At 45.1% G+C, this 27,686-nt stretch overlaps 1 protein-coding gene across 1 annotated transcript in view; it reads right to left on the bottom strand.

Moving 5' to 3' along the window:
* Positions 1-27,686, bottom strand: part of LOC123767187 (serine-rich adhesin for platelets) — a 188,725-nt gene that overhangs the window by 53,123 nt on the left and 107,916 nt on the right. Inside the window, exon 2 of the mRNA XM_069304940.1 lies at positions 15,685-15,799. Coding sequence (XP_069161041.1) covers positions 15,685-15,799 — 115 coding nt within the window. The remainder of the gene's footprint in view (positions 1-15,684; positions 15,800-27,686) is intronic.

Raw genomic sequence — 27,686 nt, 5'->3', positions numbered from 1 at the left:
CTTCTGACGACTATCTCCTTGTTCTCACGAAGGCTCTTAGCTGCCGCTTTGAGCTCGGGGGACAGTATGGTGCTTGTGTAGTTGCCTCGATTCTTTCCTCCTTCCGCAATAAGTTCTGCTTGTAAGGTGTCTTTGGTGGTGACCTTCTTTTGTGTCTCGAGGTCGAATATGTCGTCCAACAGGATCTCCAACTCCACTTTCCGGGCCATCTCACTCGGTCTGGAGATGCTCAGGAACCTCATGATGATTTCACGTTGAGGGGAATTCATGTTGAGCTTCTGATGAATCCAGGTCAACGATAATTAAAGTGTAAATCTTTTGGACATAGCGATTTGCATGTATTTAGATATAAAAATGTTTAAATGTTTAGTAATTATTGATAAGGTTATAGGCTAGAAGTGGCGATATGTGACATTGGCAGGTGTAGAGCTGTGAGCCCTGACACATGTGTGACAGACAGCTGTGAGCCCTGACACATGTGTGACAGACAGCTGTGAGCCCTGACACATGTGTGACAGACAGCTGTGAGCCCTGACACATGTGTGACAGACAGCTGTGAGCCCTGACACATGTGTGACAGACAGCTGTGAGCCCTGACACATGTGTGACAGACAGCTGTGAGCCCTGACACATGTGTGACAGACAGCTGTGAGCCCTGACACACGTGTGACAGACAGCTGTGAGCCCTGACACATGTGTGACAGACAGCTGTGAGCCCTGATACATGTGTGACAGATAGCTGTGAGCCCTGACACATGTGTGACAGACAGCTGTGAGCCCTGACACACGTGTAACAGACAGCTGTGAGCCCTGATACATGTGTGACAGATAGCTGTGAGCCCTGACACATGTGTGACAGTGGTAGGTGGTGTAGTGTTGAGCTCTGAGCCCCCGACACATGAGCCATCCTGCTCTCAAACTTCCTGCTGAAGTGCCTCGCTTTATTGCCTCGCCGGAATTCCCCAGCGGCTCCTCTGGCAGAGAGGAATTGGCAGCCAGGAATGTTCTTTGTAAGCCCAAGCCAGAGACCTGAAAGTTAAGCGTCCGAACGCTTAGTCTGTTGTCTAAACTCAACATCCAAGGCTTGCTAGTTGCTCGCTCATCTACACACAGAGATCACACTAACGTGATGCATCAAATGAACAAATCCACAAGGGCCGTGACGAGGATTCGAACCTGCGTCCGGGAGCATCCCAGACACTGCCTTAATCTACTCACTACAGTGCTCATCTACTCACTTCAGTCATACGCTGATCCAGTCACACGAGGCATTTATGACATTTAAGACAAACAATTTAACAGTTAGTTTAAAATGGTGGTTCAGAGGGGCAGTTAGAGTAATAAGGTAGAGTGTAAATTAGTGTAGCCAGGTAGAGAATGCACTCTATCTTCCTCACCCTGCGCAGTGCCATGAGTAATGAGAGATCAACACACTACACAATAACGAAGGCACACTGAGGATATTTAGGAAGATGCAGACAAGGCTGCAGACTTGAGATGCAGACAAGGCTGCAGACTTAAGATACAGACAAGGCCGCAGACTTAAGATACAGACAAGGCCGCAGACTTAAGATGCAGACAAGGCCGCAGACTTCACCATACACTGGTGAAGTCAAGCCATTACATAAGCCTAATGGCACTTAGGAAGGATAAGGATTTAGGGCAGGACTGGAGGATGGAATGGTGCCCAACCACTTGTCGGGGATTGAACGCCGACCTGCATGAAGCGAAACCATCGGTCTAACGTCCACCCCAAGTGTCCGAACACCTCATTACAGAACGTGAATTATTATAAATATCAGCCAGAGTGGTCTAGTGGTTAAGGTACCAAGTAAGCCAAGGTACACGGTGTTCCTGGCTGTCTGGGTTCGAATCCTTCTAGGGTGTGGAGTTTTTTAATATGATAATTACTTATGCATCCCCTGGCTCTTTGACTTCTGTATCAGGCAGAGGTGTCGTATATTGATAATAGTAAATGTCTAATGTTTCTTGTAATTGCATCTGTAATTAAGGCAGATTAATTACAGGTTAGTTACATTAATTAGGTTAATTAATTACAGCTGTAACCAGTAACTATCTTGGGGTTTGTACTTCAGACTATTGTCACGTCTCATTAATGGTAAAGTTTGTACTTTAACTGTACACTTGTATTGATTACAAATATTTTTGTAATTTTGTAACTGTGTTCACCTTATTATATTATGTAACTGTTATTTTAATTACTTCAAAAAATTATTATATTTTATTATTGGTATTCATATAAATACCATGGAGGTTATTACATGAATACCTCCATGGTAGTCACGATACCTCCATGGTAGTCACGATACCTCCATGGTAGTCACAATACCTCCATGGTAGTCACGATACCTCCATGGTTATCTTGAGGTTATCTTGAGATAATTTCGGGGCTTTAGTGTCCCCGCGGTCCGGTCCTCGACCAGGCCTCCACCCCCAGGAAGCAGCCCGTGACAGCTGACTAACTCCCAGGTACCTATTTACTGCTAGGTAACAGGGGCATTCAGGGTGAAAGAAACTTTGCCCATTTGTTTCTGCCACGTGCGGGAATCGAACCCGCGCCACAGAATTACGAGTCCTGCGCGCTATCCACCAGGCTACGAGGCCCCTAAACTACTATATCGTGACTACCATGGTAGTCACGATACCTCCATGGTAGTCACGATACCTCCATGGTAGTCACAATACCTCCATGGTAGTCAAGATACCTCCATGGTAGTCACGATACCTCCATGTTAGTCACGATACCTCCATGGTAGTCACGATACCTCCATGGTAGTCACAATACCTCCATGGTAGTCACGATACCTCCATGGTAGTCACGATACCTCCATGGTAGTCACGATACCTCCATGGTAGTCACGATACCTCCATGGTAGTCACAATACCTCCATGGTAGTCACAATACCTCCATGGTAGTCACGATACCTCCATGGTAGTCACGATACCTCCATGGTAGTAACAATACCTCCATGGTAGTCACGATACCTCCATGGTAGTCACAATACCTCCATGGTAGTCACGATACCTCCATGGTAGTCACGATACCTCCATGGTAGTCACGATACCGCTATGGTAGTCACGATACCTCCATGGTAGTCACGATACCGCTATGGTAGTCACAGGGGTCACCATGGTAGTCACAGAGTCACCATTATAGTCACAGGGGTCACCATGGTAGTCACAGAGTCACCATGGTAGTCACAGAGTCACCATGGTAGTCACAGGGTCACCATGGTAGTCACAGAGTCACCAAGATAGTCACAGAGTCACCAAGGTAGTCACAGTTGTCCCCATGGTAGTCACAGAGTCACCATGGTAGTCACAGAGTCACCATGGTAGTCACAGAGTCACCATGGTAGTCACAGGGTCACCATGATAGTCACAGCGGTCACCATGGTAGTCACAGAGTCACCATGGTAGTCACAGAGTCACCATGGTAGTCACAGAGTCACCATGGTAGTCACAGGGTCACCATGATAGTCACAGGGGTCACCATGGTAGTCACAGGGTCACCATGGTAGTCACAGAGTCACCATGGTAGTCACAGAGTCACCATGGTAGTCACAGGGGGTCACCATGGTAGTCACAGAGTCACCATGGTAGTCACAGGGGTCACCATGGTAGTCACAGGGGTCACAGGGTCACCATGATAGTCACAGGGGTCATCATGGTAGTCACAGGGTCATCATGGTAGTCACAGAGTCACCATGGTAGTCACAGGGTCACCATGATAGTCACAGGGGTCACCATGGTAGTCACAGGGTCACCATGGTAGTCACAGAGTCACCAAGGTAGTCACAGAGTCACCATGGTAGTCACAGGGGTCACCATGGTAGTCACAGGGTCACCATGGTAGTCACAGAGTCACCATGGTAGTCACAGGGTCACCATGATAGTCACAGGGGTCACCATGGTAGTCACAGGGTCACCATGGTAGTCACAGAGTCACCATGGTAGTCATAGAGTCACCATGGTAGTCACAGAGGTCACCATGGTAGTCACAGGGTCACCAAGGTAGTCACAGAGTCACCATGGTAGTCACAGGGTCACCATGATAGTCACAGGGGTCACCATGGTAGTCACAGGGTCACCATGGTAGTCACAGAGTCACCATGGTAGTCACAGAGTCACCATGGTAGTCACAGAGGTCACCATGGTAGTCACAGGGGTCACCATGGTAGTCACAGAGTCACCATGGTAGTCACAGGGGTCACCATGGTAGTCACAGGGTCACCATGGTAGTCACAGGGGTCACAGGGTCACCATGGTAGTCACAAGGGTCACAGGGTCACCATGGTAGTCACAGGGGTCACAGGGTCACCATGGTAGTCACAGGGGTCACAGGGTCACCATGGTAGTCACAGGGTCACCATGGTAGTCACAGGGTCACCATGGTAGTCACAGGGGTCACCATGGTAGTCACAGGGTCACCATGGTAGTCACAGGGGTCACAGGGTCACCATGGTAGTCACAGGGGTCACCATGGTAGTCACAGGGTCACCATGGCAGTCACAGGGGTCACAGGGTCACCATGGTAGTCACAGGGGTCACAGGGTCACCATGGTAGTCACAGGGGTCACAGGGTCACCATGGTAGTCACAGGGTCACCATGGTAGTCACAGGGGTCACCATGGTAGTCACAGTCACCATGGTAGTCACAGAGTCACCATGGTAGTCACAGAGTCACCATGGTAGTCACAGGGTCACCATGGTAGTCACAGGGTCACCATGGTAGTCACAGGGGTCACAGGGTCACCATGGTAGTCACAGAGTCACCATGGTAGTCACAGAGTCACCATGGTAGTCACAGAGTCACCATGGTAGTCACAGGGGTCACCAAGGTAGTCACAGAGTCACCATGGTAGTCACAGGGGTCACCATGGTTGTCACAGGGTCACCATGGTAGTCACATGGGTCACCATGGTAGTCACAGGGGTCACCATGGTAGTCACAGGAGTCACCATGGTAGTCACAGAGTCACCATGGTAGTCACAGGGGTCACCATGGTAGTCACATGGGTCACCATGATAGTAACGGAGTCACCATGGTAGTCACAGGGTCACCATGGTAGTCACAGGGTCACCATGGTAGTCACAGAGTCACCATGATAGTCACAGGGGTCACCATGGTAGTCACAGGGTCACCATGGTTATCTTGAGGTTATCTTGAGTTGATTTCGGGGCTTTAGTGTCCCCGCGGCCCGGTCCTTGACCAGGCCTCCACCCCCAGGAAGCAGCCCGTGACAGCTGACTAACACCCAGGTACCTATTTACTGCTAGGTAACAGGGGCATTCAGGGTGAAAGAAACTTTGCCCATTTGTTTCTGCCTCGTGCGGGAATCGAACCCGCGCCACAGAATTACGAGTCCTACGCGCTATCCACCAGGCTACGAGGCCCCCTAATGGTAGTCACAGAGTCACCATGATAGTCACAGGGGTCACCATGGTAGTCACAGGGGTCACCATGGTAGTCACAGGGGTCACCATAGTAGTCACAGGGGTCACCATGGTAGTCACAGAGTCACCATGGTAGTCACAGAGTCACCATGGTAGTCACAGGGGTCACAGGGGTCACCATGGTAGTCTCAGAGTCACCATGGTAGTCACAGAGTCACCATGGTAGTCACAGAGTCACCATGATAGTCACAGGGGTCACCATGGTAGTCACAGGGGTCACCATGGTAGTCACAGGGGTCACCATGGTAGTCACAGAGTCACCATGGTAGTCACAGAGTCACCATGGTAGTCACAGGGGTCACAGGGGTCACCATGGTAGTCTCAGAGTCACCATGGTAGTCACAGAGTCACCATGGTAGTCACAGAGTCACCATGGTAGTCACAGGGGTCACAGGGTCACCATGGTAGTCTCAGAGTCACCATGGTTGTCACAGAGTCACCATGGTAGTCTCAGAGTCACCATGGTAGTCACAGAGTCACCATGGTAGTCACAGAGTCACCATGATAGTCACAGGGGTCACCATGGTAGTCACAGGGGTCACCATGGTAGTCACAGAGTCACCATGGTAGTCACAGAGTCACCATGGTAGTCACAGAGTCACCATGGTAGTCACAGGGGTCACAGGGGTCACCATGGTAGTCACAGGGGTCACCATGGTAGTCACAGGGGTCACCATGGTAGTCACAGGGTCACCATGATAGTCACAGGGGTCACCATGGTAGTCACAGGGTCACCATGGTAGTCACAGAGTCACCATGGTAGTCACAGAGTCACCATGGTAGTCACAGAGGTCACCATGGTAGTCACAGGGGTCACCATGGTAGTCACAGAGTCACCATGGTAGTCACAGGGGTCACCATGGTAGTCACAGGGTCACCATGGTAGTCACAGGGGTCACAGGGTCACCATGGTAGTCACAAGGGTCACAGGGTCACCATGGTAGTCACAGGGGTCACAGGGTCACCATGGTAGTCACAGGGGTCACAGGGTCACCATGGTAGTCACAGGGGTCACAGGGTCACCATGGTAGTCACAGGGTCACCATGGTAGTCACAGGGTCACCATGGTAGTCACAGGGGTCACCATGGTAGTCACAGGGTCACCATGGTAGTCACAGGGGTCACAGGGTCACCATGGTAGTCACAGGGGTCACCATGGTAGTCACAGGGTCACCATGGCAGTCACAGGGGTCACAGGGTCACCATGGTAGTCACAGGGGTCACAGGGTCACCATGGTAGTCACAGGGGTCACAGGGTCACCATGGTAGTCACAGGGTCACCATGGTAGTCACAGGGGTCACCATGGTAGTCACAGTCACCATGGTAGTCACAGAGTCACCATGGTAGTCACAGAGTCACCATGGTAGTCACAGGGTCACCATGGTAGTCACAGGGTCACCATGGTAGTCACAGGGGTCACAGGGTCACCATGGTAGTCACAGAGTCACCATGGTAGTCACAGAGTCACCATGGTAGTCACAGAGTCACCATGGTAGTCACAGGGGTCACCATGGTAGTCACAGGGGTCACCATGGTAGTCACAGGGTCACAATGGTAGTCACAGGGGTCACCATGGTAGTCACAGAGTCACCATGATAGTCACAGGGGTCACCATGGTAGTCACAGAGTCACCATGGTAGTCACAGAGTCACCATGGTAGTCACAGAGTCACCATGGTAGTCACAGGGTCACCATGGTAGTCACAGAGTCACCATGATAGTCACAGAGTCACCAAGGTAGTCACAGTTGTCCCCATGGTAGTCACAGAGTCACCATGGTAGTCACAGGGGTCACAGGGGTCACCATGGTAATCACAGGGGTCACAGGGGTCACCATGGTAGTCACAGGGTCACCATGGTAGTCACAGGGGTCACAGGGTCACCATGGTAGCCACAGAGTCACCATGGTAGTCACAGAGTCACCATGGTAGTCACAGGGGTCACCAAGGTAGTCACAGAGTCACCATGGTAGTCACAGGGGTCACCATGGTTGTCACAGGGTCACCATGGTAGTCACATGGGTCACCATGGTAGTCACAGGGGTCACCATGGTAGTCACAGGAGTCACCATGGTAGTCACAGAGTCACCATGGTAGTCACAGGGGTCACCATGGTAGTCACATGGGTCACCATGATAGTAACGGAGTCACCATGGTAGTCACAGGGTCACCATGGTAGTCACAGAGTCACCATGATAGTCACAGGGGTCACCATGGTAGTCACAGGGTCACCATGGTAGTCACAGAGTCACCATGATAGTCACAGGGGTCACCATGGTAGTCACAGGGTCACCCTGGTTATCTTGAGGTTATCTTGAGTTGATTTCGGGGCTTTAGTGTCCCCGCGGCCCGGTCCTTGACCAGGCCTCCACCCCCAGGAAGCAGCCCGTGACAGCTGACTAACACCCAGGTACCTATTTACTGCTAGGTAACAGGGGCATTCAGGGTGAAAGAAACTTTGCCCATTTGTTTCTGCCTCGTGCGGGAATCGAACCCGCGCCACAGAATTACGAGTCCTACGCGCTATCCACCAGGCTACGAGGCCCCCTAATGGTAGTCACAGAGTCACCATGATAGTCACAGGGGTCACCATGGTAGTCACAGGGGTCACCATGGTAGTCACAGGGGTCACCATAGTAGTCACAGGGGTCACCATGGTAGTCACAGAGTCACCATGGTAGTCACAGAGTCACCATGGTAGTCACAGGGGTCACAGGGGTCACCATGGTAGTCTCAGAGTCACCATGGTAGTCACAGAGTCACCATGGTAGTCACAGAGTCACCATGATAGTCACAGGGGTCACCATGGTAGTCACAGGGGTCACCATGGTAGTCACAGGGGTCACCATGGTAGTCACAGAGTCACCATGGTAGTCACAGAGTCACCATGGTAGTCACAGGGGTCACAGGGGTCACCATGGTAGTCTCAGAGTCACCATGGTAGTCACAGAGTCACCATGGTAGTCACAGAGTCACCATGGTAGTCACAGGGGTCACAGGGGTCACCATGGTAGTCTCAGAGTCACCATGGTTGTCACAGAGTCACCATGGTAGTCTCAGAGTCACCATGGTAGTCACAGAGTCACCATGGTAGTCACAGAGTCACCATGATAGTCACAGGGGTCACCATGGTAGTCACAGGGGTCACCATGGTAGTCACAGAGTCACCATGGTAGTCACAGAGTCACCATGGTAGTCACAGAGTCACCATGGTAGTCACAGGGGTCACAGGGGTCACCATGGTAGTCACAGGGGTCACCATGGTAGTCACAGGGGTCACCATGGTAGTCACAGGGGTCACCATGGTAGTCACAGGGGTCACCATGGTAGTCACAGGGGTCACCATAGTAGTCACAGGGGTCACCATGGTAGTCACAGAGTCACCATGGTAGTCACAAGGTTATCAAGAATCAAAATAAAGAAGTTCGACATAACCTACTTTGTCTCATTTTACAGTACTCATGGATCGAGGTGAAGCACAATTGATATCTTCATAACCCTTGAGGATATCAATTGTTAGTTGGTTAGATAACACCAAACTAACCACAGACGTGCTCTCCTCCGAGTAATTGTAACACTAAGCTTGATCTGGCCTGGTGTTTCCTCCCAAGCTGATAAAGCTTCGACTGTCTGAGTTGTCTGAGAGAGAATCCTTGGATTCTCTGAATGCTGGAGAACAGACAGGCAATCAGGAAGGTTGTTGCTAGTTCTTGTTTGCAGTTGCAAGAGTAGTGATCTTCAGGACCCAACATCAGGGTGTTGGGATTGTTAAGTAGGGCAGAGTGTTGAGATTGAATTGAATAAATTACGGGAAAACAGATCTATAACCTCTTGTATTCCTCCGGCAACACAACTATGTTTTCCGAGTGGTACCAAGACAGTGTTGGAAGGGTGTTTCAGTATTGTTAAGTCCGATGTTGCTGCTGGACTTAAGGCCAATCAACCGTAGGAGGATTACTAACACCACCACAACGACTTACTACCCAAAAAAGTGAGTGAACCCCAACCCTGTACATTGGACAGGACTTAGGTAACCTCTTAGGGAGTATACACCAACAAATACAGTATACTTCTCTGTGTATAGGTGTATTCCTGTATCTTATTCGTCTTATCCCTTCTAGGTGTATTAGCGGATTAGCGAATATGTGGATTAGCGAATGCGTTGGCCTTGAGAAACCGCATAAATACAACCGCTTGAAAGCTGTATTTCACATGAAATACAGCTTTCTTGGTCGTAACCAAGTCAGCTGGAGTGTAAAATGGCCGTATGATGAATCCAGTTTTGATTTTATTGAGATCGGTAAATCACAGCGCGACTGGGATTGATGGAGCGGCCATTTTCCTTCATGAAATGCATATGCAATGTTGCCAGTGAATCACAGTGGGAAGGGGAGGTACCCCAGTTATGTGACGCACTGTGCATCATGCGTCACTATCACTGATGCACTGTGCACCATACATCACTATCACTGTGATGCACTGTGCACCATACATCACTATCACTGTGCACCATGCATCACTATCACTGTGCACCATACATCACTATCACTGTACACCATACATCACTATCACTGTGCACCATACATCACTATCACTGTGCACCATACATCACTATCACTGTACACCATACATCACTATCACTGTACACCATACATCACTATCACTGTACACCATACATCACTATCACTGTGCACCATACAGCACTATCACTGTACACCATACATCACTATCACTGTACACCATACATCACTATCACTGTGCACCATACAGCACTATCACTGTACACCATACATCACTATCACTGTACACCATACATCACTATCACTGTACACCATACATCACTATCACTGTACACCATACATCACTATCACTGTACACCATACATCACTATCACTGTGCACCATACAGCACTATCACTGTACACCATACATCACTATCACTGTACACCATACATCACTATGTTTTCGGAACTAAACATTTGAGAGTGAAAAACCATATATCCTCAATGCAAATAAAGAGAGAATATAAAATAGGGAAATAGAAAGCTTAATCCAATTAGTAATAGGCATAACATAAGCTTAGATGAGGCTAAAAAAAAAACATTAAATAGCGTCTTGATCCACATTTACATATCCATTTTGGGGGCATTTTATTTTTTACAAAGTGGATTTGTTTCAAAAAGGGACTTTTATAATATGTACATTAAAGTATAGTTCTTGGCTAGGGACGGGCTGGTGGACTCGGTCACGCGCCCAGTCAAGCCTCACAGACTCTGCTGAAGTACTTACCAATTTCTTCATTGAAATTTAATGACTATACCGACTATTCTCAGAACTAAAATTGCCATTGATTGAACTTGTGGAGAGTGACTTGTCATTGTCTCCCCGTGTCACCTCATGGCTGGCTATATCTTCATCACTCAAGCTGTCAAGAGTCGTTCTGTGTTGGGCTTGTTAGCCTCAGGATAGTGGAGGTCGCCTGTTCGGTTCTTTCTCCAGCCTCTAACAGTCAGATATGAAGTGGTTCAGCCAATAGGAAGCGAGAGATGCAAGGCAAACTAGCTTAAGCCAATTAGGAGTGCTTCAGAGACCCGCGTGTTGACAATTTAATGTTTTATATGTACTCAAGTGTGCTAATTTTAACTTTGATTCATCCAAAGAACAAGAAAACAAGGACACATGTATATATATATTAGCTGTATAAGTATTTTGTAATATAAATACATATATAAATATGTACATTTCGGTCGAAACATTCATCTTTCTTGTCCATTTCTCTGTGGATTTTCCGCATACAAATGATCAGTGTTTCGTGATCGTCAATTACACATATATATAACTAAATAATATATGATTATAGACCTCAGCTTCGTTAATATATTAGTTAGTTAATTAATGTAATTGAGCATCAGAGAACATAATCTTGGCGGTATGTCGGCTGTGGGAGAGAGGAGGAAGCACCCCGACTTACTCACAGGGAGCCGGTCGGTCGAGCAGACAGCACACTGGACTTGTGATCCTGTGGTCCCGGGTTCGATCCCGGGCGCCGGCGAGAAACAATGGGCAGAGTTTCTTTCACCCTATGCCTCTGTTACCTAGCAGTAAAATAGGTACCTGGGTGTTAGTCAGCTGTCACGGGCTGCTTCCTGGGGGTGGAGGCCTGGTCGAGGACCGGGCCGCAGGGACACTAAAGCCCCGAAATCATCTCAAGATAACTAACCTCAAGAGATACTCTCCAATGTTTTGGAAAACAAAGCGTTTGACGGCACTCAATTCCACAAGAGGCATCGCTGATGCAGTTCTCTAATATACAGATTTCTAAGTAGCATCCCCTCCCCCGTGGAGAGAGGGGGGGACCTGATGCATGGGTAACAGCTTCTCCCTCTGTATCAACCTACCCTGACTTTGCGCCCTGGAGAGGCCACTCCAGACCGACAACCTGAGCGCAACTCCATAGTCTCCTGAGACTGATGGATGACTACTATTTTAAGCAGCATCCCCCCCCCCCCCCCGGTGAGAGGCATGTGGGAGTCCATCTCCGACTCTCTCTCTCTCTCTCTCTCTCTCTCTCTCTCTCTCTCTCTCTCTCTATCTCTCTCTCTCTCTCTCTCTCTCTCGCGACTATCTGGCAGCTCCACTGACGGATATTATTTCCGATGCTTCAAGCTTGAGACACTTGTATTGGGGCCGCTGATCTCACTCTTCTCTCGTGAGATGTTTCGGTGTCTGTGCCTTATATGTTTGTGTCTCATCAACGTTGCCGGGTCCTGGAGAAGGGCCAGCCAGCCTCATGGATCTTCGTACACTGTAGTGCTAATCACGAACCATTTTCGTACACTGTAGTACTAATCACGAATCATTTTCGTACACTGTAGTGCTAATCACGAACCATTTTCGTACACTGTAGTACTAATCACGAACCATTTTCGTACACTGTAGTGCTAATCACGAACCATTTTCGTACACTGTAGTACTAATCACGAACCATTTTCGTACACTGTAGTACTAATCACGAACCATTTTCGTACACTGTAGTGCTAATCACGAACCATTTTCGTACACTGTAGCACTAATCACGAACCATTTTCGAACACTGTAGTTCTAATCACGAACCATTTTCGTACACTGTAGCACAAATCACGAATCATTTCTCAATCCTACGATGATCTTCAAATAACCTGATATTCACTACTCTCAGAATTACTTAAAAATATTGGCATGCTACCCAAACGCGCGTGCGTGCACACACACACACACACACACACACACACACACACACACACACACACACACACACACACACACACACACACACACACACACACTTTCACTCACACACTCCATACACAGTTTCAAGTGTAGATATGATAGAGCCCAGTAGGCTCAGGAACCTGTACACCAGTTGATTGACAGTTGAGAGGCGGGACCAAAGAGCCAAAGCTCAACCCCCGCAAGCACAACTAGGTGAATATAATGAGGCTGAGGATATAATGACCAGACCCCGGACCACAAGATGAGGAGACGACCACGTTTCGGTCCATCTTGGACCATTAAGTGAGACCATTCTAAGACCTAATTAAGTCGGTATGTTAATAAAAATGTTTAAAGAATCTTAAACATTTTGCCACTTCTTACTAAATGTTTATGATGAGAAATTCGACATTTACAGTCTTTGGATATTTGCTTTATGTAGCATGTATCGTGTAGCATGTATCGTGAAGCATGTAGCATGTATCGTGTATCATGTATCGTGTAGCACGTATCGTGTGGCATGTATCGTGTAGCATGTATCGTGTAGCATGTTTCGTGTATCATGTATCGTGTAGCATGTATCGTGTAGCATGTTTCGTGTAGCATGTATCGTGTATCATGTATCGTGTAGCATGTATCGTGTAGCATGTATCGTGTAGCATGTATCGTGTAGCACGTATCGTGAAGCACGTATCGCGTACCACGTATCGTGTAGCACGTATCGCGTACCACGTATCATGTACCACGTATCGCGTACCACGTATTGCGTACCACGTATCGTGTACCACGTATCGCGTACCATGTATCGTGTACCATGTATCGTGTACCACGTATCGTGTACCACGTATCGCGTACCACGTATCGCGTACCACGTATCGTGTACCACGTATCGCATACCACGTATCGCGAAGCACGTATCACGTACCACGTATCATGAAGCACGTATCACGTACCACGTATCATGAAGCACGACGTATCATAACCTTTATTAGGTATTTTCCAACTTCCACACTCCTGGGGTTGCTTCTAATTAATAATATTCAAATGTAATTTTCATATTAAACACCGCCTGTAAGTAATTCAGTTTCCAGTCTTAGACAATACAGCCTGAAAAATAGGGTAAGTCTAATACATTTTTTGGTGTCAATTTTCGTGGTGCTGATTTGATTATAATGTGTAAGTTAAGCTGATTTACTTCAAGCTTAGAGGATTTTTGCCTACTTTCTTGTAGCCAGGTTGCCATACTTACATATGGGGTGTAGTGAGGTTGCTATACTTATATATGGGGTGTAGTAAGGTTGCCATACTTATATATGGGGTGTAGTAAGGTTGCCATACTTATATATGGGGTGTAGTAAGGTTGCCATACTTATATATGGGGGTAGTGAGGTTGCTATACTTATATATGGGGTGTAGTAAGGTTGCCATACTTACATATGGGGTGTAGTGAGGTTGCCATACTTACATATGGGGTGTAGTGAGGTTGCCATACTTACATATGGGGTGTAGTGAGGTTGCCATACTTATATATGGGGTGTAGTGAGGTTGCTATACTTATATATGGGGTGTAGTAAGGTTGCCATACTTATATATGGGGTGTAGTAAGGTTGCCATACTTATATATGGGGTGTAGTAAGGTTGCCATACTTATATATGGGGGTAGTGAGGTTGCTATACTTATATATGGGGTGTAGTAAGGTTGCCATACTTATATATGGGGTGTAGTAAGGTTGCCATACTTATATATGGGGGTAGTGAGGTTGCTATACTTATATATGGGGTGTAGTAAGGTTGCCATACTTATATATGGGGTGTAGTAAGGTTGCCATACTTATATATGGGGGTAGTGAGGTTGCTATACTTATATATGGGGTGTAGTAAGGTTGCCATACTTATATATGGGGTGTAGTAAGGTTGCCATACTTATATATGGGGTGTAGTGAGGTTGCCATACTTATATATGGGGGTAGTAAGGTTGCCATACTTATATATGGGGTGTAGTAAGGTTGCCATACTTATATATGGGGTGTAGTAAGGTTGCCATACTTATATATGGGGTGTAGTAAGGTTGCCATACTTATATATGGGGGTAGTGAGGTTGCTATACTTATATATGGGGTGTAGTAAGGTTGCCATACTTATATATGGGGTGTAGTAAGGTTGCCATACTTATATATGGGGGTAGTGAGGTTGCTATACTTATATATGGGGTGTAGTAAGGTTGCCATACTTATATATGGGGTGTAGTAAGGTTGCCATACTTATATATGGGGGTAGTGAGGTTGCTATACTTATATATGGGGTGTAGTAAGGTTGCCATACTTATATATGGGGTGTAGTAAGGTTGCCATACTTATATATGGGGTGTAGTGAGGTTGCCATACTTATATATGGGGGTAGTAAGGTTGCCATACTTATATATGGGGTGTAGTAAGGTTGCCATACTTATATATGGGGTGTAGTAAGGTTGCCATACTTATATATGGGGGTAGTGAGGTTGCTATACTTATATATGGGGTGTAGTAAGGTTGCCATACTTATATATGGGGTGTAGTAAGGTTGCCATACTTATATATGGAGGTAGTGAGGTTGCCATACTTATATATGGGGTGCAGGGAGGTTTCTTTACTTATATATATATATATATATATATATATATATATATATATATATATATATATATATATATATATATATATATATATATATATATATATATATATATATATATATGGGGTGTAGTGAGGTTGCCATACTAGTATATGGGTGTAGTGAGGTTGCCATACTTACTTGTATATGGGTGTAATGAGGTTGCCATATTAGTATATGGGGTGTAGTGAGGTTGCCATACTTACCTATATATGGGGTGTAGTGAGGTTGCCATACTTACCTATATATGGGTGTAGGGAGGTTGCCATACTTACTTGTGTATGGGTGTAGTGAGGTTGCCATACTTACTTGTATATGGGGGTAGTAAGGTTGCCGTTGAACCACAGGATGAGGAACACAGAGTCGTCGGCTTTGTGTTCAAAGTCGCAGGGTAGAGCCGCCACTCCGCCCTCCACGGCCCGTACTGTAACGACCAATTAGACCCGGTTGGTGCATGGTTGTGGAACACCCTAGTTCAGGTGTCAGAGGTACAGGATGGTTACAGGTGACATATTAGGGGCATGGTTGTGGAACACCCTAGTTCAGGTGTCAGAGGTACAGGATGGTTACAGGTGACACATTAGGGGCATGGTTGTGAGATATGATGTCATGGTACATTGTTATTAAGGGGGTTGTGGTTTAGGTGTGGCCCGGGCGCCGGCGAGAAACAATAGGCAGAGTTTCTTTCACCCTATGCCCCCTGTTACCTAGCAGTAAAATAGGTACCTGGGTGTTAGTTAGCTGTCACGGGCTGCTTCCTGGGGGTGGAGGCCTGGTCGAGGACCGGGCCGCCGGGACACTAAAAAGCCCCGAAATCCTCTCAAGATAACCTCAAGATAACCAGAGTTGTTAAAATAGGGGGTTGTGGTTCATGGTTGTGAAATAGGGAAGGGAGGATTTATTGAGTTATGAGACAGAGAATATATCCAAGAACATTATATCTTGAGGTTATCTTGAGGTTATCTTGAGATGATTTCGGGGCTTTAGTGTCCCCGCGGCCCGGTCCTCGACCAGGCCTCCACCCCCAGGAAGCAGCCCGTGATAACTGACTAACTCCCAGATACCTATTTTACTGCTAGGTAACAGGGGCATTCAGGGTGAAAGAAACTTTTGCACATTTGTTTCTGCCTCGTGCGGGAATCGAACCCGCGCCACAGAATTACGAGTCCTGCGCGCTATCCACCAGGCTAATATATGAAACTACGTAATGCAGATATAACGTTGATGGCCCTCGTTAATGTAACATTTATATATTAACAAGGAGGGGGTTTTGGGTCCATTTTACCTTGTGTGATAAGTATTACGAGACTGTAGAGGAGTGACCAGCAGCTTGTCATGCGTTAATAGAGCCATAGAGCGAGAGAGCTCTGCCACCAAGGTCTAATCAGCAGGTGTGTGTGTGTGTGCTTCTACTAATTACCAGATATATCTTGTCTCTATTAAGGCAGCAACATCAGTAGACAATTCTATGTAAATTACTATCTGTAAAATTGAATCTCTTGATTTAATTAAGGTAAATGTAAGGATTATTAATAAAAATTATATTTTATATAATTTACCTATAATTTGTGCCTTCAAATTGTTTTTTAAATTAAGTCTACTATGAGCTAGTAGGTCCTCTCTAGTAGCAGACAATACTATATATATATATATATATATATATATATATATATATATATATATATATATATATATATATATATATATATATATGTATCTATATATATATATATATATATATATATATATATATATATATATATATATATATATATATATATATATATATATATATATATTAGTATATTTTGGTAGCAGTCTTTCCTGTAGACATATATTATTAAATATGACCGAAAAAGTAAGATTAATAATTCTAACACGAATTTTCTCAATCTTTCGTACATTTCTTTTCACTGTTGGAGGTAATTCAAAAATCAATTCTCCAAAATTCATTTTTATTTCTAGTCTGACGCGACACGAGCGCGTTTCGTAAAACTTATTACATTTTCAAAGACTTTAGTTTACAAATACACAACTGAATAGAACTTATACATCTCGGATTTTGTTTATATCTACATTTGAGTGAGGTGGATGGGGTGAGGTGGCATTAATAGGGTATTAATTTCATCAACACAAGACAGAACACGAAACAATGGGTATTGAAATGGAAGTGATTGTAGAAAGCCTATTGGTCCATATTTCTTGATGCTTCTATATTGGAGCGGAGTCTTGAGGTGGGTAGAATATAGTTGTGCAATAATTGGCTGTTGATTGCTGGTGTTGCCTTCTTAATGTGTAGTGCCTCGCAAACGTCAAGCCGCCTGCTATCGCTGTATCTATCGATGATTTCTGTGTTGTTTACTAGGATTTCTCTGGCGATGGTTTGGTTGTGGGAAGAGATTATATGTTCCTTAATGGAGCCCTGTTGCTTATGCATCGTTAAACGCCTAGAAAGAGATGTTGTTGTCTTGCCTATATACTGGTTTTTTTGGAGCTTACAGTCCCCAAGTGGGCATTTGAAGGCATAGACGACGTTGGTCTATTTTAAAGCGTTCTGCTTTGTGTCTGGAGAGTTTCTCATGAGTAGGCTGGCCGTTTTTCTGGTTTTATAGTAAATCGTCAGTTGTATCCTCTGATTTTTGTCTGTAGGGATAACGTTTCAATTAACAATATCTTTCAGGACCCTTTCCTCTGTTTTATGAGCTGTGGAAAAGAAGTTCCTGTAAAATTGTCTAATTGGGGGTATAGGTGTTGTGTTAGTTGTCTCTTCAGAGGTTGCATGGCGTTTCACTTTCCTTCTTATGATGTCTTCAACGAAACCATTGGAGAAGCCGTTGTTGACTAGGACCTGCCTTACCCTACAGAGTTCTTCGTCAACTTGCTTCCATTCTGAGCTGTGGCTGAGAGCACGGTCGACATATGCGTTAACAACACTCCTCTTGTACCTGTCTGGGCAGTCGCTGTTGGCATTTAGGCACATTCCTATGTTCGTTTCCTTAGTGTAGACTGCAGTGTGGAAACCTCCGCTCTTTTCCATGACTGTTACATCTAGAAAGGGCAGCTTCCCATCCTTTTCCATCTCGTAAGTGAAACGCAGCACGGAACTCTGCTCAAATGCCTCCTTCAGCTCCTGCAGATGTCTGACATCAGGTACCTGTGTAAAAATGTCGTCAACATACCTGCAGTATATGGCCGGTTTCAAGTCTCACTCAAATGTAGATATAAACAAAATCCGAGATGCATAAGTTCTATTCAGTTGTGTATTTGTAAACTAAAGTCTTTGAAAATGTAATAAGTTTTACGAAACGCGCCCGTGTCGCGTCAGACTAGAAATAAAAATGAATTTTGGAGAATTGATTTTTGAATTACCTCCAACAGTGAAAAGAAATGTACGAAAGATTGAGAAAATTCGTGTTAGAATTATTAATCTTACTTTTTCGGTCATATTTAATAATAATATATATATATATATATATATATATATATATATATATATATATATATATATATATATATATATATATATATATATATATATATATATATATATAGTATTACAAACTACGAAATGTTTAGTGTTCTCAGTATATTGGCAAGACGCAAAGCTACTTACATAATAAGATAAAATATAATTTCTTATGCTTTTAAAAATCTAACAAAGCTGAAAATTTAAGCTTTAAAGAATTACTGAATCTAGAGGTTTGTTAATTGTTAATGACTCATGAACGAGAGTTCCAGGGAAATGTTAATATGGTATTGTGTTGTTATATAACTTAGCAGTTTCTTAATGCTTCTCCATCTTGGTCTACAGTCATCTGTCACTCATCTGGACTGAAGGTAAACTGTCACTTAATTAAATGTCTCCCTCCCTCCTATTCCCTTTAATTCTCTCTCTTAAACACCCTCTCTTCCATTCTCTCTGTCTCTGTCTGTCTGTCTGTCTCTCTCTCTCTCTCTCTCTCTTTCTCTCTCTCTCTCTCTCTCTCTCTCTCTCTCTCTCTCTCTCTCTCTCTCTCTCTCTCTCTCTCTCTCTCTCTCTCTCTCTCTCTCTCTCTCTCTCTCAGCGCACACACATGTGGTTACATAGTTGGTGTGATGAACAGCTGGAAAATTTGATAAAAACTCTATGGAAACTTAAACCACAATTTCAGACTTCAAACGAATCGTTGGTCCTCCCAGTAGGAGCTAGTACGTCCTACTTAAAATAGGGGGCTGAGGGTTCGAACCAGACACTCCACTGTGACCTTACCACTGTAGAAAGTTGCACGGGCGTATCTACAAGCCTCTAACCTCAGCCAGACAGATGCATAGGTTTTATTCCAGGGTTAAAGAGGTTCAAGAGGAAACTAGATATATTCCTCCAAGGAGTGCCGGACCAACCGGGCTGTGGTGGGTATGTGGGCCTGCGGGCCGCTCCAAGCAACAGCCTGGTGGACCAAACTCGCACAAGTCAAGTCTGGCCTCGGGCCGGGCTTGGGGAGTAGAAGAACTCCCAGATCCCCATCAACCAGGTATCAACCAGGTATCAACCAGGTATCAACCAGGTATCAACCAGGTATCAACCAGGTATCAACCAGGTATCAACCAGGTATCAACCAGGTATCAACCAGGTAAAGATAGACCTTATATTGAGCTTTTCTTACTGACATGTTCTTAAGAACTTGTGTCAGAGGAATACTCGGTGCATCTTGGGCTTAATGTCTCAGAGTGAAAACAAAACAATTCCCTAGAGGTCGTGAAGGTCAAATTTGGAGCAGTGTTGAGTAATGGGTGGGGAAGTTAGCAAGGGGGGGGGGCCAGGGCGGGAGTAATGCGTCAAGATTATATACGACTAGTGCCACCTGGCCCTGGCATCTGGCACCTGCCATCTGGCACCTGGCACCTGGCATCTGGCACTCGCACGACCACCGCTTCACGGTGTCTGCTTTTCAGTGAGGTTTCGAAGTTTTCCCTCATATGAAAAACACATGAAAAACACAGTTTAAAAAAAACACGTTTTTTTACCCGTCACAGACGTGACATCTATATAGTATATATATAAAAACTTGGCTGGATGAGAATGGAACGTTGTGTGAAAATTTCAAACCAATCGATGAAGAACTTTCGGAGCTTAGCGATTTTGAACAAACGAACATTTCCATTTTTACTTATATAGATTACCGGCGAATTCAATAAGAATTTCTCTGAAACGCTTAAATATATAAGAACCCCATCCAAGCTACTCTGAAATACATTAGAATTATCTAAAAACAAGTTGTGAAGCATATGGAAAACTTTTGTTAATATTCTGCCATTACGAGGCACTCAGACACGAAGCACTCAAGATATGTTGACAGCGGAACTTTGCTCTCAATCACTGACACACCTTATACGTACACGAATTTTCTTGTTTTTATTAGAAAGCAAAATTTAAATACAAACTTTTTTTTCATAAAATGATCATGAAAAAAATGGTAAAGAGGTAGCCGGTCGGCCGAGCGGACAGCACGCTGGACTTGTGATCCTGTGGTCCTGGGTTCGATCCCAAGCGCCGGGGAGAAACAATGGGCAGAGTTTCTTTCACCCTATGCCCCTGTTACCTAGCAGTAAAATAGGTACCTGGATGTTAGTCAGCTGTCACGGGCTGCTTCCTGGGGGTGGAGGCCTGGTCGAGGACCGGGCCGCGGGGACACTAAAAAGCCCCGAAATCATCTCAAGATAACCTCAAGATAACCTGGTGAGGTACAAACTTTATCACACAAGGCAACACGGCTGTAGTGAAGGAAACTTATGCTTGGCTGACTTGACAAAGTTACACAACAAAGTTGCAAAGTTGCAACAAGAAAGAGAAGACTCGATATCCTTCATTATCCAATACTGCCTGAAAGAATTTGATACAGTTTCGCTCACAAGGTACTATATAAGTTACTATAAAGAGTGGTATTGTGTTATATCTTATAAGATCCCTAACTAGAAGGCAATAACTGACTGAGAACAGGTCACAGCTGCAGAGTTGTAGCAATTAGCATCCACACCTTGTGTAAAATAAAAATTAATAATTAAAAAATCCATAATATTTGCAGTAAAAACTAATTTCCAAATTAGTGTCTAAGCCACGAGGATTGATCAGACGAACTCTATGTAACACCTATATAAAATAATATGACCAAAGGAGATATGATCACAACATATAAAATACTGAACGGAGGACACAAGAGGGTTAACAACACCCTCTTTCACTAGAATACAAAGTAGAACAAGAGAACAATAGTTTAAGCTGAAGAAAACTGAGAACGATAGAGAAACACTCATATGTTATACAAGAGGTCAGCAAGCAGAACGCACTGAAGAATGCAGTAATTATGAGTATAAAGCACTTTTCCAGTGTGGCATTACTGTCCTTTAAAGGCATATGTGAAGGAGTTTGAATAGTGCGACGAGAAAGAATATTGCCCAACCACTTGGGCACAGGGGGATCGAACGAGGACCAGCAAGAAGCAAGGAGTCCGCTGTACAAGGGAGTCAAGTGACAGGATATTAATAATTCACTGACGCCATCTCCATTCACGACTCTTTAAGATGATTAAAAAACTCGCCTGTTACAGACAGCTAGAAGGTGGAACCCAGAGAGCTAGAGCACAACCCCGTGAATACTGACAGGTAAGCACAGGCAGAATCGCTACATATCCTGAGTTGTGAATCATATGTGGAAACATATGTGTTTGTGTTAATCTCAGTTCAGTGTAGTTCACTATAATATGACTTTTGTTCAAAGTCTTAAACTTTAACATGTATTCTGTTCATAGTCTATTGTTATAAGATGGCTTCTAACTAGTCTATTATTATAAGATGTCTTCTGTTCAAAGTATTTCACTATAGACTGTCTTATGTTCAAAGTCTTTCACTATATAAAGTCTTCTGTTCAAGTCGCTTAATTAGAGCTTATAACAAACAAAATATTCTACAAAATCGGTCATGAAACACCCACAAGATTACAATATAAACTGACGTGAACTGTAACGTTGAACAGTAAACAATTAGATCAGAATCTTGTAGTTTGTTGACTCAAATCACCTCAGGATTAGATATAGTTATTTTGGAGATAATTGATTGAGATTATTGTGTTGTGACAGGTGATGGAAGGGCAGCTTACCGGTGAGAGCAACATACTATTAAGGGCAATATGTGGCAGCAACATATGTGCCAAGCTGATATGTGGCAGCAACATACCTGGGCCAGCATATCCACTAGCATAACATACTAGAGGGCAAGCCACAGCCTGCATACCAACCTCATCACTTTAAGCATGAATATATAGCAACAGCATCAACATACTGGCCTAGTTCACATGAGTATGATGAGGAATTAAATATATCAACAAATAATATACCACGAAACAATGCAAATAAATTGGATATATGTTTAGATTTAGGAAGGACCTGGGTAAATACTGGTTTGGTAACAGGGTTATCTTGAGGTTATCTTGAGATGATTTCGGGGTTTTTTAGTGTCCCCGCGTTGTGGATTTGTGGAAACAATTACCGGAGAACATAATAGAATTAGGATCCTTTGCTTGTTTCAAGTGTAGGATAAACATATATATATGGCTGAGTTTGAGTGGGTATAATAGGAGCTGCCTTGCATGGCCCAATAAGCTTTATGGAGTTATGTTGATTATATTATTATAAATATTAAACACTGCAGAAGGGTCATTGGCCCATACGAGGCAGTTCATACATATGATCATTCAAGCAATCGTGTTCACAAACAAGTTTTCGTGTTCACCATATTATCACGGAACGATACACACACTCACACACACACACACACACACACACACACACACACACACACACACACACACACACACACACACACACACACACACACACACACACACACTTGTCTTGTGACCATCATGTTGGGTGGACGTGAGGTTGGGAGCTCCTGGTTCACTAGTGGAGTGGGAGGGGTAATCAGGCAACTTCGAAGTGAAAAAGACTATAAGTGAATGTACAAGTGAATGAAAAAACCTTGGGTTTTGACCAGAGCCATAAGGTAGTGAAGAAAAACAGTTTAATTAGCGTAATTCAAAATAGTTGAGGAAATACTGTGCAGTGTGGAAGCAGACCTCACCGACCTCTGACCGCGTGACCTCACCTCCGGCAGCAACCCTTCTACCACCACGTGGGACGACGATTGGAGATTCACTCACCTATTGTGTTAGCAGATTGTGCAAGGTATTGAGGAGCGCCTTTTTGGCTAGATTGTTACTGCAATGACTAGAAGGGGTTCAAGGTCAATCACCAGCAGGGATGAGGAGGAGGACAGATTTATAGACAAATTAATAGGGAAATTTGTAGAGAGAAGGAGTGATTGGTTGGAGGATCTAATCCAGGGGATTAAAAGTGAGGTATTTCAGCAAATACAGGATGCGGTAGAGAGGCAGAAACAAGAACTTATGCTCTATGTTCAGGAAGAGATTAGGAAGGGAAGAGAGGACTGGGAGAGGGAATGTGCTCATATCACAAACGAATTAGGAAGGATTAGCAGCATGGCTAAGGATAGAGGATTAGTGGGGGATGGGTTAGTGACTGCGGTTGGGATGGGGAATCCCCAGGGGACAGGCTACCAGCATGACAATGAATTACTGAGGAGTCGGTCTATTATAATACATGGATTATTCGAATCTAGGGCACCAACAAGACAAGAGAGAATAGAAACAGAAAAATACGAATTGCACGAGATATTGAGGAGTATTGGAGCAGGAATGGCAGAACACGAGGTGGATATCAATCGACGGGTTGGACCTTACAATTGTACCAAGAATAGACCTGTTCTGGTGCAATTCTCCAATGAGGAGGCAGTGGAGTACATAATGAGGACCAAGCATTTACTCAGAGGAAGTGAAACCCATTACAATGTGTTTATAGAGAGGTTTATGACGAAAGATGAGCAAATAGCCCACAAAAATAGATGGCAACAACGACACCGAACTAGCCTCTCAGGTAGTCTCACCTCCCAGGTCACATCCCAGGTCACCTCCCAGGCCACCTCCCAGGTCACCTCCCAGGTCGCATCCTCCCCAACTCAGCCCTCCTATACATCCCCCCTGCCTCAGCCTCCCAAAACCCCCCTGTCCCTTCCACATTTGCACCTCCCCAACGATTCCCCTGCCCCTGCTACATCACACTTGTCAGCGACCCCAGTGGGTCAAGCCATGCCCTCCCCAAACCCACCTTCCCATCCCCCCTCCCCAAATACCCCTTCCTACTCCCCTGCCCCTTCTATCCCATTGACTTCAATTCCATCTACTCCATCCCAGCTTCCACTGCACCCCTCTTCCACTCACCCCCAAACCCCACCCAACCCTCACCCCTCCTATGCACCTCCAGCCCACATTTAACCCCCTCACCTTGTGACCCCCTAACACCTTCCCCCATCTCCCTCTTCCCCTCTTCTACCCCAAAACCCCCACCTACCCCCGATTCCCCCCTAACTAATATACCCTCTCTTCCACTCCCAGCACCCATGCTCCATTCTCATCTCAGCTCTCCGCCCTCAGTATCCCTCTCCTCCCCCCCCCCAACCTCTCAACCTCTATCTGACTCTCAGTCTCACTCTATTTCTCAACCCCCCTATGCTATTCAGACCCCTAACTTTCAGACCCATTATGCCCTTCCTACCCCACTAGATGCCCAGACCCCATTCGCCTACCAGGCACTCCCAGGCACCCCCCTAGCACCCCCCCACTCACCCCCACAGCCCCCACTTGCCCCCCAGACACCCCCCAGTTCCCCCCAGACCCCTGGTGAAAGGGGGAACTCTGACACCCGGGTTTCCAAGAAGAGTCTCAAGGTTTGGTACACCAATGCTGATGGGGTAGCCAATAAAGCAGAAGAGATAAAAGAAAGAGTTAGTGAGGCAGACCCAGACATAGTGGCAATAGTGGAAACTAAAATAAATGGCATGATCTTGGATGCAATCTTTCCAGAGGGGTACCAGGTGATAAGAAAAGAAAGGACACAGAGACAGGGAGGAGGAGTGGCACTACTAATAAAGCGGAAATGGAAGTTTGATGAGCTGGAAAATCCGGGTACCAATGAAAGCACAAGCTTCATACATGGAACTCTGACAGTGGATGGGAAGAAGATTGTAATCTTGATACTCTACAATCCCCCACCAAACAATAGAAGGCCCAGGCAGGAGTACGAGGACAGCAACAAGACATGTATGGATGAACTGCAGAGGGCAGCAACTTTAGCGCATAGAATGAGAGCGAAGCTGCTGGTCATGGGGGACCTAAATCACGGAGAGATAGATTGGGAAACGAGGAATCCCCATGGCGGGGAGGAGACTGGGGAGCGAAGCTGGTAGACGTTATTGACAGGAATTTCCTAACACAGCATGTGAAAGAAGATACTAGGGAAAGAGGAGGGGATACGCCCAGCTTATTAGATCTCATTATCACTCAGAATGTAGAAGACATCGAGCAGTTGGAACATGAAATACCACTAGGAGCTAGTGACCATTGTGTCCTAGTCTTTGACTACATGATGGAGCTTAAAATTGTGACCAAAGCACAAGAGGTCCGGGAAAGGAGACTTGATTACAGAAAAGGGGACTACAGAAGGATAAGGGACTACCTGGGAGAAGTGCAGTGGGAGGAAGAACTTAGAGGAAAAACAGTGCAAGGTATGATGAACCAAGTCATATTGAAATGCAAGGAGGCTGAAGATAGATTTATTCCAACAATAAAGGAAAAAAGCAGGAGGGAATATAATAACCCATGGTTTAATAGACAGTGTCAGGAAGCAAAGGTGAGAAGCAGGAGGGAGTGGAGGAAGTACAGAAGACAAAGGACAGAGGACAACAGGATTAGATGTAACAGAGCTAGGAATGATTACATTAACATAAGACGAGTGTCGGAAAGAAATTATGAGAACGATATTGCAGTCAAAGCGAAAAAGCAACCAAAATTACTACATAGCCATATAAGAAGGAAGATGTCGGTAAATGACCAAGTGACAAGATTGAGGAAAACAGAAGGGGCATATACAGAAAGCGACAAGGAAATCTGCGAGGTACTGAATGCAAAATTCCATGGAGTGTTCACAACCGAGCCTGAGCAGCTCCCATTGTTAGAAGAGATTACCCAAGATGAAAGACTATCAGATATAGAGGTGACAGCAGAGGATGTAATGAAACAGTTGACAACACTGGATGCAAATAAAGCTGTTGGACCAGACAAAGTATCACCGTGGATACTTAAAGAGGCAGCGCAGGCTCTCAGCGTGCCTCTGGCAATGATCTTTAATGAGTCACTTATGTCGGGGGAATTGCCCAGTTGCTGGAAGGAGGCAAATGCCGTACCGATTTTCAAAAAGGGTGATAGGGAGGAGGCACTTAACTACAGACCCGTATCACTGACAAGCATCCCCTGCAAAATACTTGAAAGAATAATTAGGCTAAGACTTGTTGAGCACCTGGAGAGCATTGGGTTTGTAAACAAGCACCAACATGGGTTCTGGACAGGGAAATCATGCCTAACAAACCTTTTAGAATTCTATGATAAAGTAACAAGGATAAGGCAGGACAGAGAAGGCTGGGCAGACTGCATATTTCTTGACTGCCAAAAGGCCTTTGATACGGTACCGCACATGAGACTGCTATACAAACTTGAGAGGCAGGCAGGAGTAAGCGGAAAGGCCCTAGTATGGGTGAAGAACTACCTAACAGGAAGGAGCCAGAGGGTAATGGTAAGGGGCGAAAAGTCGGACTGGCGAACAGTAACAAGTGGAGTACCTCAAGGATCGGTGCTGGGACCAATCCTCTTTCTAATTTACGTAAATGATATGTTTACAGGAGTGGAATCATACATGTCAATGTTTGCAGATGACGCAAAATTAATGAGAAGAGTTGTGACAGACGAGGATTGTAGGATCCTCCAAGAGGACTTAAACAGGCTGCAGAGATGGTCAGGGAAATGGCTACTGGAGTTTAACACCAGTAAATGTAAAGTTATGGAAATGGGATCAGGTGACAGGAGACCAAAGGGACAGTACACAATGAAGGGGAACAGCCTACCTGTAACGATTCGAGAAAGAGACCTGGGAGTGGATGTGACACCTAATCTAACTCCTGAGGCACATATAAATAGGATAACGACAGCAGCGTACTCTACACTGGCGAAAATTAGAACTTCATTCAGAAACCTAAATGAGGAAGCTTTTAGGGCGCTTTACACTGCCTACGTGAGACCCGTCTTAGAGTATGCCGCGCCATCATGGAGCCCCCACCTGAAGAAACACATAAAGAAACTGGAGAAGGTT

Source organism: Procambarus clarkii, chromosome 53 (genome assembly GCF_040958095.1).
Source record: "Procambarus clarkii isolate CNS0578487 chromosome 53, FALCON_Pclarkii_2.0, whole genome shotgun sequence".
Classification (NCBI taxonomy): domain Eukaryota; kingdom Metazoa; phylum Arthropoda; class Malacostraca; order Decapoda; family Cambaridae; genus Procambarus; species Procambarus clarkii.
This window is presented reverse-complemented; position numbering and strand designations above follow the sequence as displayed.